Below are 19,876 nucleotides of genomic sequence, written 5' to 3'. Positions count from 1 at the left end.
GTGTAAAATAATTTGTAAAAGTGTAATAAAGTTTGTGAATGCATACAAAAATCTGCAAATGTGTATTTGTATCTGTTCAATCTCTACATGCTGCCTTTAGGCCAGTTAATACAAAGTAATAATGTGTCCTACCACAATTATGCAGACGACACTCAGATCTATGTCTCACTGACAGCAGATGAATATGGACCAGTGGATTCACTCTGTCACTGCATCCAACAGGTCAGTGTGTGGATGCAAAACAACTTTCTCCAGCTAAATTCAGACAAGACTGAAGTCATCATATTTGGTCCACAGAAACAAAGAGAAAGTGCCAGCAGTCACCTCCAGTCTCTCTCTCTAAAACCTACAAATCAGGCTAGAAATCTCAGGGTAATAATGGACTCAGACTTGAACTTTAACAGCCACATCAAATCAATAACATCAGCAGCTTTTTACCATCTAAAAAACATTGCCAAAATCAAAGGTATAGTGTCTAAACCTGACTTGGAGAGACTGATCCATGCATTTGTCTCTAGTAGGTTAGACTACTGTAACGGCCTGCTCACTGGCCTCTCCAAACGGGCCGTAAGACAGCTGCAGTACATCCAGAATGCTGCTGCTCGGGTCCTGACCAGAACCAGGAAGTACGAGCACATTAGTCCTGTGCTCAGGTCTCTACACTGGCTTCCTGTGGCTCAGAGAATAGACTTTAAAGCAGCTCAGCTTGTGTACAAGTCTCTCCACGGCCTAGCACCAAAGTACATCTCTGACATGTTAGTGCCATATGAACCATCTCGGACTCTGAGGACATCAGGGACCGGCCTCCTGCTGGTGCCCAGAGTCAGGACTAAACAGGGGGAATCAGGATTCCAGTTTTATGCAGCTAAAATCTGGAACAGTCTTTCTGAAGATGTGAGACAGGCCTCTACTCTGACAATGTTCAAATCCAGGCTCAAAACAGCTCTATTTCACTGTGCATATGACTGAAAGGATCTTATCTGCACTCTTCTCTTTTAAAGTTCATTTTATAATGATTATTTATGTTTTTATTTTGTATTGTGATTTTAATGCATTTTCTTGCTCTGTAAAGCACTTTGAATTACTTTGTGTACGAATTGTGCTCTACAAATAAACTTGCCTTGCCTTGCCTTGCCTAGAATCTGTGTGTGCGTAATCAGATATGTAAATGTGTAAAAAAAATCTACAAATCTGTATTCAGATTTGCAAGTGTATTGCAATCTGTAAATCTGTACACAGATGTGCAAATTCATACAGAGATCTGTAAATCTGTACACAGATCTGCAAATGCGTACAGAGATCCATAAATATGTAGACAGATTTGTAAATACCTATGTCTTCAGCTTTAACTCAGTCGGGCTTCTCAATTGGCTCTCTTTGTACATGTGATTTTTGCTACTCTTCTGCCATGTGAGATCTGCAAATGCGTGAGAAGATTTGTGTCTGTAACTCAAAGTGAGTCAGCACAGGCTGACAGGCTCAAGCTCCCGCGACCTTCCAAGAGAGTCTGGCTGCAGACCTCCAGCGTGAGGCCACTTCCGGTGCAGGCTCCTCTCTCAGGCTGCCAGAAGAGTAGCAAAAATCACGTGAACAAAGAGAGCCAATTGAGAGGCCTGACTGAGTTAAAGCTGAAGACAAAGGTATTGACAAATCTGTCTACATATTTACAGATCGTTGTACTCATTTACAGATCTGTGTACAGATTTACAGATCGTTGTACGCATTTACAGATCTGTGTACAGATTTACAGATCGCAATACACTTGCACATCTGAATACAGATTTGTAGATTTTTTTTACACATTTACATATCTGATTACGCACACACAGATTCTAAATACACATTTGCAGGTTTTTGTACGCATTCACAAACTTTATTATGCTTTTACAAATGATTTTACACATGTAAATACGCACACACAGATTGAGATACGCATTTGATGCTATTTTGCTACCATAATGGCCCCATAGAAATCAGTCCACATTTACCGTATGATGCGCTACATTTACTTTGCTCCATTCTGAGTATTTGAATTCTGAGTGTAAAACAATGGAACATAAAGGAGGTATCCATGGCATGTACACAACTTTCCGGTAATAATCCCACGGTACATTATGCTGCATTTTATGGATGTAAAAAGTTACAGTTGTGTGACACGACACCTGTAAGTGATGGAATCATTCAAGTGTCACAAATCTCAATTTAAATCTCACTACAGAAGAATTCTGACTGTTATATAGGGAGAACTTAATGACCCCCTCCCTCCCTGCCTCGACCACCAGCAGGAGTTGCCTGTGCAATGACAAGGACATGATCCCTCACAGGCTTCTCACCTGCAAAAACCGCTAGTTGTGTTTGTTGGATCACTGCTTGAAACTGCAGCGGGGTGTGTGTTTCGCTCCTGCACACCCTTTAAACAGTGCTGTGGACCCTGTGCATTCTGTGCACATGTAAAAAGGGGAGTTAGATTATGAATTAACATTAAAATTACAGGCCTGATTTATGTGTTTGATCACAAACACTACTGACAAACCTTTAACAGCGCCAGAAAACAGTTTAAATGTAGTTGTTGAGTTAGTCTGACAGTGGTTGCTTTGAATGTCAGTGATGGAGCCGTGCTTTCAGTTACGCTACGATCACAGATTGTGCCTTCGAGGTTAAAATTTAAAAAAAGCTTTGGCAAATAAAGAAATACCAGCTCTGCACACCTGCTCAGGCAGATTCAGGCCAGGATTGAGCAAGATAACTTTTAAAGAAGCAGGATCCTGAACAGGACTGTATCAGAGCTGCACCAAAAACAGACAGGTGGAGAGGAAAGAAAGAGGGACACAGGAAAGCAAGTAAGTCAGGGAGCAGACAGGTTTGCACCCTGTCCTTGTGAAAATAACAAATGCAAAATGTAATTTCAATGTCATTTTCATTTTAAATCAAATTTAAATTTAAAAGACCAATTTGCAATGTCATGTATGATAAATTGTGTTAAAATTATGGCGCAGTTACGTAGGAGTATGCTTATCTATTTGTCTATGAAATTTTCAACATGATAAATTACTTGGCTGTCATAGTCATTTTAATATTAACCAACTTGAACCTCCATAAACTATGCATACTGTCTCATACAAAGACGCAAGTTAGGCTTTAAGGCAGATGGGCTGACAGGCCTTATAGGAGACTGCAGGGTCACATTTTGTTTGAAGTCTCACACGCCCATATGTAAATGGATAGTTTACAGACGCTGTAATTGTTCCTCCTGTCCATACTGGCTGGAAAAAACTCCCTGACGACATAAGAGACTTCGGACAAAGTGCAATAAAGTTCAGCTGAATTTAGTATGAGGCTTCCGCAGTCAGAAAACTCAAGTGGTGATCTTCCTAAAGTTTCAGCCTACTATCTCTCCACTGCAACTCAACAAAGAAACAATGTCGCAGGAAAACAGAGATGAAATTTCACACTAACAAGACAGTAACTCTGGAAGATAACCACTCAATATGACTAACTCATGCTTCAGCTGAGCTTTGGGTTGCATTTTGGATTACGTCCCCCATCTTTCACACTGGAATCAAACTGATCTCTTTGTGTGCTATTCTCCAGAATCCATGTCAGACTGTAACGACTATAATCAAAGCTCAATGCGTCTCGTTTGGTCTCTGTGGTTGCCATTTTTCCTGCAACTCCCAACAGCACCAAACTTTAGAGATCAGGATCAGTGTGTTATGGGCTCTTCTGTGCGTTCTTATTATCAGTTTTTACTCCTATGTGAAATTTATTTTAACAAAAGCAGCATTTGCATTTGTTGCCTCTGTAGCTTGAATGCTGGATGATAATGTTAAAACAGGACATCTCAAAAGTAATGGCCATTTTTATCAACAGCAGCAAAACATAATTTAAATAAAAGCAATATGTAACACATTCTTCCTTTCAACTCATCAAATACTGACACCTGTTGAATGGCCCTACACCCCAAACTATGACACTGTAGTAGGTAACACTCTTGTGTCAGTTTTGGAATCTTGTTGTGTCAGTTTCTGCTTGTCACATTGTGTCTTTTCAAAATTAACTTCTGTTTTCACAGGAAATGCAGTTTCAACCCATTACATGCATACAGTTTCTTTTCAAAATAAACTCAAACCAACGTAGGTTTACTTCGGTTTTAGGTTTTAGCAACAACAGTACTTGGCTAAGTTAAGAAAAAAAATCATGGTTTTGGTTAAAATAACTTTGTTTGCTATTAACGTGACATAATGTGAAGTGATGTATGTCAGGTGTGACATATGATGTCAATAATTAAAATAACACAACTATGACTTTTGGTTTCACATGAGACACAAACAGCGGTCTCCTGGGTGAGAGTCCTGTGTTTGTTTGACCCATCCAAGCCCCTTCCCTCCTATCCTACGCAGACTTTTGCTCTCTTTAGTCAGTTGCTTGTGCGTCTAATAATGATGCAGCCCGGTTAATGTCATACAGACAGTAAAGTGTGCCTTGGTGCTAAGGGCCACTGACCAAGTGTCCTTGTATTTGATGCTTGATCGGTGTGTATTTGATGAGTTGGGTAAAAGAGGGCCTTGGTTTGTGTTGTTGCAGATACAAACCAGATTGCAATAAAAATCTCTCGGAACCCATTATGCAACACAATTAACTATCAGCGTGAGGCCTGTCTGAATGATCTCAAGCATCTCACACAAAGATATTTTTAGGCACACAATTCTTTAAAGTTGCACAAATTTACAAAGGATTACCAAAATACTAAAGCTTCTTTAGTGAGTAAGTCTTAGATTTAGCACAGTGCAATTTTCTTCAGCAGGATATTAAGTAAAAAAAAAAAATGTTGATGGCAAATAAAAATGTGTAGTTATACACCACAATAAATATGCAGGAAAGGAATGACAGGCACCCTTTGTTGTGTGTGCTGTCAGCAGTGACTAGAAGAGCTGTTTTGGTGAAACTGCCTAGCATGTTGAGTTACCTGTTAATGCTGATTTGGTAGTTTGCCTGAAGGCTCTGGAGGCGCAGAATAAACTCAGGAGTCCTATTCTCTGAGTGTCATTCTCAGGTTGGTTGAAGGGCACTTGTAACTATGGCTGCATGTAGATCAGCTTTACACCTGCAACAAGAAGTAGACAACGGTAAGTGAAGTGCAAGAACAAGAGCATGAGATTAAAGGATGAAAATTGATGCAGGAGCACACTCAGATCTCTGAAACCTTAAAGTAGAGACACTGGTAGCACCACCTGAACAACAACAACCAGTGTAGATCAAATTTGGTGCCAGTCCATCCTGTAGATGTTAAATTTCACTCAAAACTCACTCTAAACCACAAATTTCTGAAAAAATTCAATATATCGTTACTGGTATATTTCAGAACAAAAAACTGGACCAGTTCAGGAACACTGCCATTCCTAGAGCCAGGTCGCTACACTGAAAACATTTCAAAGTTTGTCACAGTGTCATGAGTTGGCTCACAGTTGAGACAAAAAGGATGGAGAAATAAGTCTGAATATTTAATTTATAAAAGAACTGCAATTTTTTTCATTGTTTAAAAACACTTTGAAACTACATTTACAGAGCTGAGCCCAGTGATCAAGGTCACAGTGACTTTAACATTTGATCACAAATTCTTATCAGTTCATCGTAGATTCCAAGTGGACGTTTGTTCCAAATTTGAATTCCCTCAAGGATTCCTGCGGTGTGACATTCATGAGAATGGGACGGACAGACCCAAAAACATGATGCCTCTGGCCACAGCTGTCGACAGCGCACAGGTAAAAATGTCTACCTCTGCCCTAAACTTCAGCTTCCTCCACACTACAGCCTGTCAGCCAGTTGCACCTCAGTAACCTCAGCACCATAGGAGCATTTTAAGGCAGATTGAAACAAAAAAAGCAGGTTTAACAGAAGGAAAAGCAAAAGAAAACAAAAAAGCCTGTGAGAGCATCAGCAAACGTTTCTTTGCCACTAACAGTTTGAGGGCTGATTGGTAAGATAACACCCATCTTAAATATTTGAGGATTCTGCAGGTAACATGGGGACAGTGAGATGTTTTGGGTCAGAATGTGCACCAAACACTCACTCTGTGACCCAAAGTGCTTAACTACAGTAAGTGCACTGCAGCCTGTGTAAAAACATTGACAGTTATAAAGATTAATTAAACTTGTACAGGTTAAAGGAGCTGACAGGATTGCATTTCACTGAAGTTGTACCTTGTATGACTCTATGATTAACTGATAAACTGTCTGCAGCGAGACAAAGCATCCACACTAAAAATGCTTTGCCTAATATAAAATGACCGAAAGAATGAGGCTGTGGATACAAGCAGCCAAAATGAGCTTCCTCAGAGGGGTGGCTGGGCTCAGCCTTACAGACAGGGTAAGAAGCCCTGTCATCCAGAGGGAGCTCAGAGTAGAGATGCTGCTCCTGCATGTCGAAAGGGGTCAGTTGAAGTGGTATGGGCATCTGATCAAGATACTTCCTGGACGCCACTTGTTGGAGGTGTTCCAGGCACGTCCAACTGGTAGGAGGCCCCGGGACAGACCAAGAACACGCTGGATGGATTACATATCTCATCTGGCCTGGGAACACCTCAGGGTCCTGCCGCAGGTCCTAGAAAGCGTTGCTGAGAAGAGGGACATCTGAAATGCTTCGCTGGGCCTGCTGCCCCTGCGACCCCGCTCAGATAGGCGGTTGAAAATGGATTGATGGATGCCTCCAAATTCCAGCAATCAAAATTCTAACCTAAGTGGAATTGAAGACACTTCACCACAGTAGCAACACAAGGTTCCTCTCCCCAAACGTACCAAAGCTTACCACTGAAATGTCCCAGGACAAACTTGCTGACACTTAGAGGATAGAACTACATTACCAAAGTTCATCCCCACATACAGACACAAGAGCATGAGCTGCACCAGGCTTTGGCATCCAAATTCAGTTACCAGAACAAGAAGTTCAATCAACACAAGTTTACAAAAATGTGTTATTCCTTCAAACAAATGAATGAGATGTGAACAATCACTAACATCAGAGGTGAATGCAAGTGCTAGGATGAGTGGAAAATAGGGTATGAAGATGTCGCATGCTCCATCCTCCTGCCTGTGACCTGGAAATCAGTCTCAGCTCGCCATCTTGAAAGATGTCTCAGTTCCTCGAGGAGAGAGGAGGCTTGTAAAGGGGGCATGGGTGTTTTCATTATGCTGACATATGTTTCCTCAAGTCCTCTCTCCTCCCGTGACCCAAAAGTTGTTCCTCCTCCGCCACTATATAAAGGATCTTCCAATAATTTAAATGCACTCTGGGGAGCGGGGAGAGAAGAGGCTTTTGGAGGAGCTTAGAGTGAGGAGTGTATCCTACGTAAGTCTTTTATCAAGTGGCGTTGCATATAAATGCCACACCTTGACATGTGGCCATTAACTAACGTTGCTTAGGACCGATGCTATGGAACTAAGGATCTCTCATTCGGCAGCTTCAGCTCCTCCGTCCTTGCGTCTCTTCCTCACATGTTTCTCTCACATGTACAGAGACACATAATGAAAAGCACCCTATGAATGGGGATGCACAGGTGTATCCTTTGCAAAAGTGTTTTCGGCACCGTGTTGATAAAAGAGGCATGACACACAGCTGGAATATACAAACCATTGCAGGGGCATGATGAAACTTTCTGCCCCTCACCGTCTGTGCCACTCTTCATATTTAACTGACGTCACTTAAAAATGACAGCTCCAAAGCAGCTCATTTTCTAAAGGCTTCCTCCTCTATCCCCGTGTCTCTTCCTCGCCTCCTCTGCTCCCATCTCAGGTGGGCGGGGCTAAGACGTGAGAAGAGGAGGCGAGGAAAGTAACTGAGGATGCACAAACTGCTAAATGAGAAAAGGGGACTGTGGGAGCTGAGAGAGCTGCAACAGACTGAGACACACTGAACCAGCCAGCACTGCAGGCTTTTGAGCTCATCATCCCAGGTGAGCCAGCTCACTAAAAACCTGCACTGCCAGCCGACTACCTGCGAGAGGAGGGGAAAACACAAGCAGGTCAGGCAGAGCAGAGACACAGCGGGGGTCGTCACAACAGGAAACTGCACATAAATCACCAAAACAGTGTTCCATATAGCCTTTCTTAACTTCTCTTCATATGTGACATCTGCAATTATCAACATATTCAAATTTTATGTGACTTCCGATTTTTCCCCCCTGTGCTTTTCCTCCTATTATGTAAAGTATTTAAAAGTGACTGACTGCACGAGCTGTTAACACACTGGGTCCACAAATGCAGACTTGTAGGAATGTGGTCCATGAACTGGGATGCAGCAATAGTGCTTTAGTCAGCAGTACAGATGTTCAGCAGTAAGAAGAATCTAGCATTCTGCCTCCTCCCTTTTTCTGTTTCCCTTTTCAATAAAAACTAATGACCAGCAATCTAATAAGATGTATGGTGATAAAGAAAAGTCAGTCACAAAGCTGAATTGAGCATTAGGTAGGTAATTAGTTATTTTAGCATGCTGTTTGGCACTGTATGCAACAAGATACAGCATGACACAGATAGGTGAAGTATCTGAAGCGACACCTTTTTAGGCCTGTCATGATAATTACATTATTGATTTACTGAGGTCAGCAAAAACGACGGAGGTCATCTGAGGTTATCTTATGATATTGCCCCTGTGTTGACATAAGAATGTCATCAACATTTTAGCCAACAAACACCAGGGTCTGCCCAGCCATTATGACACTTGGACACATCATATGAAGCTAAAGCACAGGGGGGAAAAAACTATGCTGAGACATGCTTTGCTGCCATTTCTCGCCACGCTGCTTCTGTCCTCTCATCTGCTTCCTGTGTCGGAGTTTAACTATGGGCAGGGGATCAAGCAGCTCCTCCACACACACACACACTTACACTTGATATGACCATAATATTGTTTATTGTAAATCTTTCTGAGACACTATGTCGTCCAACAAAAGTAGTTATCGTGACAGACTGCACCTTTTCAAGTTAAAGCTCATTATACATTCATGTTTATAATTCATTCATTCATTCAGTATCTGTAACCTGCTTATCCTATTCAGAGTCACGGGGGAGCTGGAGCCTATCCAAGCTGACACTGGGTGACCACGGACAGGTCTCCGCTATCACAGGGCTGACACATGGAGACAGACAACCATTATTATTATTAATTAACATGTCCTTTGACTGTGGGAGGAAGACGGAGAACCCCGAGGAAACCCACGCTGACACTGGGAGAACATGCAAACTAATAATAATAAGAAGAAGAAGAAGAAGAAGAAGAAGACTGTAGTGTGCATTACTGCATATTGGCGTCGCAAAAGGTGGTAAAAATTTTGTTAACACAGTAATCAGGCTCTTTTGGCTCTCTGCTGTGTTTTAAGCTGGATCAATGCAGGAAAGAAGGTTTTGCACAATTAAGATCCAAATTGTAACAGCTACTCCAAATATTTCTCTCCAGGCTCAGGGTGCCCCCTCTCACACACACACACACACACACACACGCCCCAAAGCTTCATTAACAGAAGAATCTCAAACTTCATTATTGTTAGGCAAAATGAACCACTCAAACCTTTACTTATTCTACTTTCACACAAGAATACATGCCCCCCTCCCCCCACCCACATCACCCACCAAGTCTCAGCTCTGTAGATGTGTACTCACTAGCATGAAAGTAAAAAATTAAAAGCGCCAATCAAGTTAGCCAGATGTCCTTCTGCTGCTGACCTCTGAGCTCTTGCTACACCTTTGCCGAAGACAAAAGTGTCCACACCTGCAGAAAGCTGGAGAACACCCCCCCACCTTTTCCACAGCTGTGCTCTAGAAAACATACTTGACTGCTTTTACAGGTTTAACAGGTCAAAGATTTGTCCAGCTAGGGCGTATTCTGTTTTAGTTTATTGGACAGCATGGTAAACACCTATTCAGACTGCTGCAAGGGGAGCCTAGGGTCGCTGTATGAGCACAGACACTGATGGACAACTCGCTAAATATTTTTCTTTTCATCTAATAATCTTTTCATCAGTTTTAAGACAAGTGCTGACACTTTAAATATCTGCCCAGTCATAGTCCTCAGGTCTTGGTAGAGCAGGGAAATTGTTCAAACGGTGGGTCAAACAAAGATCCTCCTTTCATAACAGCTACACATTTCTCTCCAACAATGCAGAAAACACTCAGCTCTGCATTGTGTAAAAGAGAAAAAAGGAGTAGTTTGAGAATACATCACATCTGCTGATGTCACTGTAATAGTAGATCCATTATATACACAGTACACACACCAACACCACAGAGCAATACTTGGTAAAATGATACATCTCCTCCTGCAGCATTGTTGTCCTAAAATGTAGCCCTGCAGGAAGTTAAGTTTGCTCATAAAGTTGTGACTGTAGGTGAAAATTCCTGTTCAGACTCTGTGGGTGATCAGAAGTGAAGAAGCCAAAAGCATGTTCATTTACTTACAAAGTAGTGTTGTCAAAAATATCTGTTTATCGATACGTATTGATTCTGAATATTCAAAATGGTTTCAATCCTGATTTTCTGCAGTATCAATCCACCCGTACCAGCTGGGCTTTCTTGCCCTCTCTTATTGCTAATGTTCACTACAGTCATTCTGCTGTCCTCTGCGCCTTTATCTTTAAATAAAAACTTAAATGTCATGCCCTTAATGTCAGTAATTCCCTGTGGTATTGATATATTTCAAGGTATTATGTTGAGGTTGGAAAATCCAGCATTTTGACAACAGTATTACAAGGTAATAGTATCAGGATTTGGGGCACGCTCCAACCCTGCCAATGACCTGCTTTTGTGCAGATTCTGCATTGACAGCTGAGCTATTTTTCCCTATAAATTGCTTCCTCAGCTCAACTTCTCTTTTGCAGGAATTTGCATTTCTTCATGGCTCCACAATGCAGATAAAATAAGGAGAAACTCTAAGAGTGAAGCTACTGGAGTCACTGAAATTTTTACAAGTAACTTTCTGTTTGCCTGACTGTTTCATCACCCAAACTCACAACCTGGAGCCCTCCAGCTATGACCACAGCCTCACTCCTGCTCTGAGTTGTGAGGAAAGGCAGACATCAGTCCTGAGGAATTGTGAGATTATGTAGTAAATGCAGGGTGTTTAGCTGAGAGCCTTTGGCTTAGTCCACGGAGGCACACACAAAACCGTATTATTGTGTGGGGAAAACAGGGAGGTCTTACCATGTGTGGCTGTGAGCTAGTTGTTATCTTCACTTGACAGGCCTGTTGCATTGTGACCCTCACTCGACTCAACGCTGCTGGGGAGGCAAGAAAGAGAATTCAGGCACACTGACACTTTAGGGTGACTTTCAAGAGGACGTCATCTGGGTGCCATATGATAAGCATTGTGGGCGAAAAGTTTTCAAAACATGACCAAGTTTCGAGGGTGACAGAGGATAACAGTGTGCAGGGTGCCTTGTGTTTGATTTCCCACTGGGGAGAAGTTTCCAAATTTATAAATTTAATTACCTACAATGCAATAAAAATGTTTTTGTTCAGTAAAGTTGTACTTTAAAATGATAAATGTGTTGAATTAAATGTAAAAAAAGAAGAAGTCCATACCTGTAATCTCCTGCAATCCTCGACCCGCTTCTACCCCAATTTCTAATTAGTTTAATTTGACGCGTAATTTGGGGTTTTCTCGCTCCGGGGTCGTGAGTCCCAGAAAGGCGTGCGCGTCACCGGTGAGGGACTTTTTGGCAAAGAGAAATTGCTGCGGGACCTTTTTCTCCGGGGATGGCCGTGCCATAACTTTGCCTCTAGGAGCGAGTCCCTCTGAGTTGCATCTCACGTCTCAGCCTCAACATCGCTGGCTCTGGTGAGGAGCCGCAGAAAGCAAAGCCTTCACTGAGGAGAGCCACGTGACTGAGACGTAGCAGTGAACCTCATCTGAGAGGGAGAGGGGGGAAAAAGGCTCTGCGGTCAAAACATCACAGCCACCGCAGACTTTACTCAGGTCCTGCTTACAGGCAGTGCGCCACCAAGACGCACTGCACTGTCAGTCTGCACCGCAGATAGGAGACCATGTGCGACGGACAGTTTTTTTTCTTTTGATTCCTGCAGGAATTCCTCCCACTGACATGCCTTCACCCAGATATGAGTCAAGTGTGTATGAAAACCTGCAAACACCTGACGCTGCACAGTTACCTGTTACTACATGCTCCTGTCATCCATATATGCGCGAGATTCTTCCGCCAGGCATAGGTTTAAAGCATTTACAATATGTGCATTTGTCTTTCCTCACCCTCCACTATAAATATGAAAGGAGCAGAGGAGCTTTATCTTGACAGAATTAAAGATATCTACACCATAACTTGCAGAAAAGCACGGGCGGATCATGAGACAATGGGCCCCTGGTCACAGATAAACAAAAGGGCCCCCGCCTCTACTCCACAGGAGAAAGACACACAGACTTTGTGTGGTTTTGCTTCTTTTATTGTTGTTTTGTGTCTCTTTTTCCACCGTTTCAGTAATTACTTTGTGTCTCTTTGTCGTCATGTTGAGTCTCTTCATGGGCGGTAACATCATGTGTTAAATTGAGTGACATTTTGCAGGTGAAGACCAACACTTTGGGCCCCTGGGATTGTGCTTGGTTGGCCCACTCAGTAATTCATCCATCAGAAAAGGCACAAAAATTCAACAGAATTAAAAAATAAAATTATAGTCTAGTATTCAGTTTTTGAGATAAAATTCTGAAATTTGCCACACATCATCTACCATGACTCTAGAATTTTGTCATTTTTTCATCAACATTGAAGATCTATTTAGTTTACAGTCAAACATTTTGATGCACTGTAGGCTCAATTTTTGATAAATCAAAAATCTGAGAAACATAGTTTTTGTAGGACAGTCTGAAGATGCTCTGTAGCAAGTTTGGTGTCAATTGAGCAAAAATTGCGGGAGGAGATAGGTTTAAGAAGTTTTAAGAAGGTTTAAATGTACAAAAGTTTCTTCAGTATTGGGGCTACAGTTTGATGAAAGTTGTGAAGTTGTAGCACGTATGGTTGATTTGTTATGAATTTTCAAAGTTTTGAACTTTAGACGCTTGCTGTAGCGCCACCATCAGGACTATTGGCTTGAGTTTACAGTTGAGGATATCTGGCATGAGACTGGACCTTTGTGCAAAGTTTGGTGAGTTTTCACCCATGGGAAGTATGATTTCCTCGGAAGAAGAAAGAAGAAAGAAGAAAAAAGAAGAATACCTAGGATTACAACAGTGTCCAGGCAGCTTAGCTGCACGGACCCTAATTAAGTGTTTGAAATGAAACCTACACCCTTGCCACCACATACATCTTGGAGGTATTCATAACAGATTTAAATAAATGATTGCCAACTCTGAAACCTCTTTTGTAAATTTTTTCTTGCATGAATATCACACAGGTGCCAAAGAAAAGTAACTGGTTGACAACACTGAGCAAAGGAGAAAACAATGAATACTTAACACAGACGCGGGGGACACAAAGTCAAGTTAAAGTTTATTAAGGGTTGTTTTTCTGTGCATGACTGCCTTGGATTAAAGAGTGTTAACAAAAAGACACACAAAGCTTTGACATGATTGACACTAACATGATACAGTGCCTAATTCGTCCATGACATCAATAAAATAGCATTCCTGACAGATTGGTGTATATTTATGTCTATTTAAAAGAAAACAATCTCACCCCAGGTTTTAGAAAATGAGAAAGCCGGCTCTGGTTTAAATAATTGATTCATACAGCAAACACACAAACTCCAGATTGCTCTCGCAAACTGAGGATGTTTCTCAAAGTTCATTTACAGTGTGTGATTACACTCTGTGTCTGGTTGCATGTACATTTCTTTACAGTAAAACTCCTCCATGTCATCTTCATGATGCGATCTTGTGAACGGCTACTGTGATGGTCCCGTGACTCCTCACCAGAATGTTTCTGCAAAACAGTCCGACAGAAACAATTCACTGAGACAAATATTCAACTGATAAACAACAATCAGTCCGATCAGTCAAACTGGCAACGACTGACAAACAGATTATTTTAAAGATATCTGTGAATGGCACATACTGACCTTTGATAAATCATATCAACCTGTCTGCCCTTGACCTCCAATATTATGCATACTAATCATTACTACAGTCTTTAACCTAAATTCCCTCAACATCCATTATTATTATTGGTGATGTTATAACAATTACTTCATCATCTTGGACATCAGTAATAGTCCCAACCTATTAATAATAAAGTTGTTTTTGTTGCATAAATTAGGGCTGCACAATTTATCATATTATTATCAAAATCCCAAAATGGTTAAGTGCGATATCCAGATCGCAGGTGCTGCAATTTTTCGATGAAGGTAAAATGTGTTACAATATATCATTATAAATGAAGCATTGTGGTGCCACAGAGATATCCCAGCCTACAAATCTATTTCCAGACAGAAGGTAACATTAGCCCCTGCAAAAAACACATCATTATCATCATTTTCATTTTTTTGTCGGTGAAAATGAAATGCAAAAATCACCGTAACCCACTAAAACTGAGACTCAGTGCAGCCCTGGCATAAATGTCTTATTTAGAAATAACATATATATATCTGAAAATATTGAATGTCTGCCTTTAAACTCCACTTTCAACCCACAGTGATATAACATTATAACATTAACAGCCTGTCACATTTTGTTTGTATTTGTCTGACATTTATCTGTCCCAGTCATCAAGTCATAGATTTACACCAGTGATACTCAATGTACGGCTCATTGGCCAAATCTGGCCCGCGATAGGGTGTCAGGTGGCCAACCGACATACAGTTTTCTAATTCCCAGTGGAAATAAAGTGATTCACACTGGATTTTTTTCTTCCTGCACTTTGAATGTAAACAAGGAGCCAGAGTGCATAAAACAGCATCTAAATAGAACTTGTTTATGAAAGAAAAAAAAAGATCCTCGGAACCCCCGGCAGAAGTTCAGGCTAAGCCCCGAATTTCCTCAGATCCTAGAAATGCCCCTGACCTGAGCAGGGCTGCTTGTCTGGATTTGCCTCTTGGCAAAGATGAGCGAGGGCAGTAAATGTTAAAAGGATGAAAACAGGCAATTTAATGAAAAATGTACAATTAATTTGCCTTTAATTTAGCTTTTATATATAATGTGTATTTATTTTATCAGAAAAATATTATTATTGTTTATTTATTAACTGGCCCCCGACCTCTTGTCATTTTGCAAAAGTGACCCCCGGCAAAGCAAGTTAAGTATCACTGATTTCCACCTTGTCAGCAGATAATGTAATGCTGCCATACTTAGGAAGTGGCCTATGAGTCAAGACAAAGCAGCATCTACAGTCACTATATGGTCTAACATTCAATATGACTTTGGTCTACTACTACTATTACTAATCATAATAATAGTATTTGTGTCAGTTAGTCACAGATAGCAGTGAACCAGAGGATGTTCTGTTAAGTCCAGAAGGTGGCAGCATAACCACGCAAATGAAAATTAAACTCCTTTGCCAAGACATGGAGCACCGTCTGAGGGACAAACAGAAGCTCAATCTTTGATTGTGGATCCTTTCAACAGTTTTTCAGAGATTTATTGATCTCCACAAGTGTTAATCAAAACCACTGCGGACAGACCCCTCTAAATCCACTGAGGGGGAGAAGAAAAAGGAGGAGATGTAAGTCAGTCAGGCAAAAAAGACGGAAGGTTGTGTCAGTGCTCACCCTGACTCAGACTCCAGGCACACAGTTGGACTGTCTGTTGGGTCTTTGGTGAGAGCTGCAGCTTGTTTGGACAGAACTGACACAACACCGCCATGTTCATCAGACAGGGAGCCGCGGCCTGGTGATTGTGAGATATAAGAGAGTGTTACTTTACAGAGCTGAAGAAACTTTCTCCTGAGGTAACTTCAGTGCATCCTTGCAACTTCTAGGTGTCTCTCCTAAGCTAAATTGCATTTTAAAAAACATGTTTTTGGTTTCATTATGTTGAGTGATCTTTTCTTTTCAAATTATGTTTTAATTTTGCTTAATCATTCCTTAGATGCAGTACAGTTTTGACATCATAACGTGGGGATATGGTTTTCAGAATATTGCAGCAACAACAACAACGACAGATACATTGCAGGATCTTTATAACTTAAATGCTAATGTGATTTGTTCCATCTCATACAGTTCCCATACTTTTGTAATCCAGATGTTGTATGTTGGAGATTCAGGTTTCAACCATCTAATTGTGACACATTTAACTGAAGTCCCCAAGAGTGTTCGTAACAAATAGTTTTGGCCCTCCCCTCAAAGCCTTCAGGATTTGCATCAAGGAGGATCTTGAATGATTGCTTTGATCAAGGAGACTGTCCAGTAACCCTAACGGCTCCCCTTAAAGTAATAGTTCAACATATTGGGCTGGGTGCCTTAATTTCCTGGACGAGACTCCAAGAGGACACCACGCTCGGCCAAGAAACAGTCTGGAATATAAATCCTTGGAAAACCACAACTTGTTTTCACACTTTGGTTTTTGCACCAGTCCAAGGCTGGCTGTGTCTCCCTTTTTCCAGCTAAGCTAACCTGCTGTTAGCTGTATCTTTATATGCTTGTTACAGCTGCCTACTGATTCTTGTTTAAGAGGACGGATGTGAAATGTTCAAAGTTGTATCTCCATGTATGTTACTGCTGCAGTTGGACAGAATATTACTGATTTAGGTTTAATGCCACTCAAGAGGAGGGCAGACTTGTGGATGAGATTAATTTTTTATGTTACTGTCCTTTTTATAGGGACATAAGGGATGTGCTTTTTAGTAAAATGACGTCCATTTATGTTGATTTCTTTTGACTGGATGACTATAAAAAACTTAAGTTGTGCTTCAGGAAGAGAATCGTTTTTGTATAATTTTTTTGCAAAGCTTTAGAGAGAAGGCAAAATATTCTGTTGAAGACTGAGCTGTAAAATAATGAGTAATTTTGTAATGAAATAAAACGTAAACAAATGTTCGACCACGGTAACTGTACTTTTGATGCCTTGTTAACCTCTGAGGAGTGAGTACTCTGTGTGCATGACACAAACAAAAAGAAAATCTATCAGTCAAACATACTTCGATATTTATGTGACAAAATGCCTCTCTGACAACAGGAGGCAGATTGAGTGGATCGATCTTTGCTGCATAATGGGTGCATTTACAGTTTTAGTGTTATGTGTTCTTTTCATCTTAAATGTCATTTCATAAGTCAAGACAGAAAATCACAAGTGGAAAGAGTACTAAAATGATACAGAGTAGGTGAAATCATCTAATTTTGCAGTATTTGATGCTGCACAGAAAATGTCATATGCTATACCTGACTTTGTAACTTTTTGTCGCTGATGCTCACAAATAACTTCACTTTGTTATTTTTTAGCAGCAAGGTTACTGAGCATTTTGCTATACTGTCATTTAGTACGTATTTCTCTATGAATAATTCCCAGTAAGAAGCAATCATTACCTCCACCATGGAGGATACAGTATGTTTTCAGCTTGGTTTGTTTGGCAGCAGGATTACTGGAAAACAACTGGCCAGATTATCATGAAACTTGGTGGAAGGGTGTGACATGGGCCAAGGAAGAAACCAAGTTTTGGAGCAATATTGAATCATGGGGCGGATACACTCATTATTTTTCACCTTTGCTAACATTGTGAGATGGGACATTCGACCTTGGCAGAATAAATGCCATACGTGTTAAAATCCAGTAGATTGTAGTAAAGTTCAATAGTGATAAAAAATAGCCAATTGTAGAACTAAGATGACTCCATTTAACAATCCACATTCACAAGTACTTGTGATCCTAGCAGCCTACAGAAGAAGTTTCTCAAACTTCATCTTTATGTAGTCATATACTGATACTATTATTTAAACATCTGTCTTGGCTTAATCAAAGATATAGGGACATTTCATTTTGGCAGCAGTGATGAACTGGTTGATGATTTTTTTTTAATCCTTGATTCAGAAGTTAAATACTGTGAGGTGGACTAATAGATGATCATTTTTAAGATTGAATAATCTTCCTATTATTTTCTAAATTAAGTGTTTGGGCAATATACTGTTGACAAATTGCAAAAAATTCTCATCACAAGTTTCCAGAGCCCATGGTGACATCTTAAAATGTCTTTTTTTTGTTTATTAACAGCCCAAAACCCAAAGATATTCAGTTTACTTTCATAGAGAGCTATGAATATCTTGCCACTTACGCTTGAAAAAAATCACTTTTAACCATTAATTTGATTATCAAAACAGCTGCCAAACAATTTTCTGGATTATCTCCTTGTTGATTAATCGACGTCAGCTGTAGTTTGCTGGACAAATGGGGTGTTTTGCTACTCAGTATAAAATGATGTGGTGACTGAACTTCAATAGGAACATCACCTAAAATAAGAATTCCAACATGTTATTCCCACAGGAAAGTTCAGTCAATATTTATGGACATGAGCTACTCTCTCAAAGCTAGAAACCAGAGAAGTAAAACTCAAATTGTGATGTCATCAAGTATAAAGTCTGGAGCTGCTCCACAGACAATAAATCGAAGACTGATTTTGTGGATCCACACATTTTTTCTTTGTTACCAAAAATGAGCTTTATCCTATTGTAGTGTTCTCAGTTTTAAAACAGAAAATGTACTGATATAATCAGAACATTCCCCTGTGTGCTCTCAGTGTCATCTAGAACATCTTTCCTAATTCACTGTCTACAGAGCAGCTCCAGACTTTATACATGATGACATTACAAATTTGAGTTTAAGCACTCTCAGTTTTTGATTTGGGAGAAAGTAGTTTAAGTTATATTTTTGGACTATCTTAGTGATATGGATAACATGTATGAATTTTGAAAATGGGCGTAGTTGTCCTTTAATGTTTTGAGAATTGTACTAGCTCTCTCAGAAAGGTTATTTAAAACTCTACTAATGATAAGTCACGGTTGTTAAAACAACAATGACAGTATAATCAGTCAGTTGTTTGTGTTATTCTCATGTAGAAACAAGCATTTTTTTCTCTCTTAAGCATTCATAGTTGGGTTGGGAGTGATTATTTAGGAGTTCATCTGCAGCTCCGTTTGAGCTACTTACTGACTGATACTTTCACTCTTCCCTCCATTAAAGCCCAGTTTGGTGTGATTATATGTGAGCAACATTTTCACATGAACCTCAGACAGAACAAGTATCTCAGTGTTTTCTTACAGCCGAGGTTGTGTCCTTGCTGGTCCGTGCAGAGCACACCGACAACTGCTGGATTCTTCATGCTGCCAACAGAGACAAACAGCTTTCAGTCGTCTTTAACATTCAAACAGGTGAAATAGAGCTTAAAAAACTGTCTGGTATTAACTTACGTATCGTCGAGATGCTGTTCAAGGGTCGACTCCATTTTTACTAACCCGAAATAACCGCAAAAATCGAGTTTTGTATATGAAGATATGTTGTTTTGGTTGTCTACTTCCTCCAAGCTTCCGGCTGGAGTCAGCTGACCGTCACGTGCACTAAGGAACACTGTGAGGGGCAAACTACACGAAGCGCGGTGAATCTGGGAACGTGATGGTAAAAATAGTGTATAATACTTATAGACGTGAACATGTGGTGTATTATAATGTACATGATGTGTATGTATGTAATATATATGTACAAAATAGATAGATAGATAGATAGATAGATAGATAGATAGATAGATAGATAGATCTACATTTGGCTGGCAGGCAAGGATGTAGATTTTGTTTCAACACTGGGGGACACACAGGAAATGGGGGGTTTGGGGGCCCTCTGATGAAAAATCTAAGCATTTAGGCAATATGGGCAATTTCATGTGACAAATTTGGGATTTTTCTGCATCAACTTAATGTTTAATTTTGTCCTCTGCCTTTTTCATGTTTTGTTTTGGGTTTTTTTAAAGAGA

At 40.4% G+C, this 19,876-nt stretch overlaps 2 protein-coding genes across 4 annotated transcripts in view; both read right to left on the bottom strand.

The window, feature by feature from the left end:
- slc16a4 (solute carrier family 16 member 4) overlaps nucleotides 1-11,996 on the bottom strand; it is a 41,425-nt gene extending 29,429 nt beyond the window's left edge. Inside the window, exons 1-4 of one of the 3 annotated variants that reach the window (XM_078170073.1) lie at nucleotides 11,568-11,996; nucleotides 11,187-11,263; nucleotides 4,967-5,104; nucleotides 2,709-2,786 (exon numbers count right to left, since the gene is read on the bottom strand). The gene's annotated coding sequence lies outside the window, so the exon portion shown is untranslated. The remainder of the gene's footprint in view (nucleotides 1-2,708; nucleotides 2,787-4,966; nucleotides 5,105-11,186; nucleotides 11,264-11,567) is intronic. The other 2 variants (XM_033629774.2, XM_033629775.2) reach the window with 2 other exon arrangements.
- Nucleotides 11,997-13,463: 1,467 nt separating this feature from the next.
- Nucleotides 13,464-19,475, bottom strand: lamtor5 (late endosomal/lysosomal adaptor, MAPK and MTOR activator 5). The gene is made up of 4 exons (XM_033628373.2): nucleotides 19,320-19,475; nucleotides 19,171-19,232; nucleotides 15,693-15,810; nucleotides 13,464-13,912 (listed from the first exon to the last, which is right to left on the bottom strand). The coding sequence occupies exons 1-4, from the start codon at nucleotides 19,352-19,354 to the stop codon at nucleotides 13,852-13,854; spliced, it is 276 nt and encodes a 91-aa protein (XP_033484264.1). The 5' UTR covers nucleotides 19,355-19,475; the 3' UTR covers nucleotides 13,464-13,851.
- Nucleotides 19,476-19,876: the final 401 nt, after the last annotated feature.

Source organism: Epinephelus lanceolatus, chromosome 8 (genome assembly GCF_041903045.1).
Source record: "Epinephelus lanceolatus isolate andai-2023 chromosome 8, ASM4190304v1, whole genome shotgun sequence".
Lineage (NCBI taxonomy): Eukaryota > Metazoa > Chordata > Actinopteri > Perciformes > Serranidae > Epinephelus > Epinephelus lanceolatus.
The sequence above is the reverse complement of the archived record's forward strand: the minus strand, read 5'-3'. Positions and strand labels throughout refer to the sequence as shown.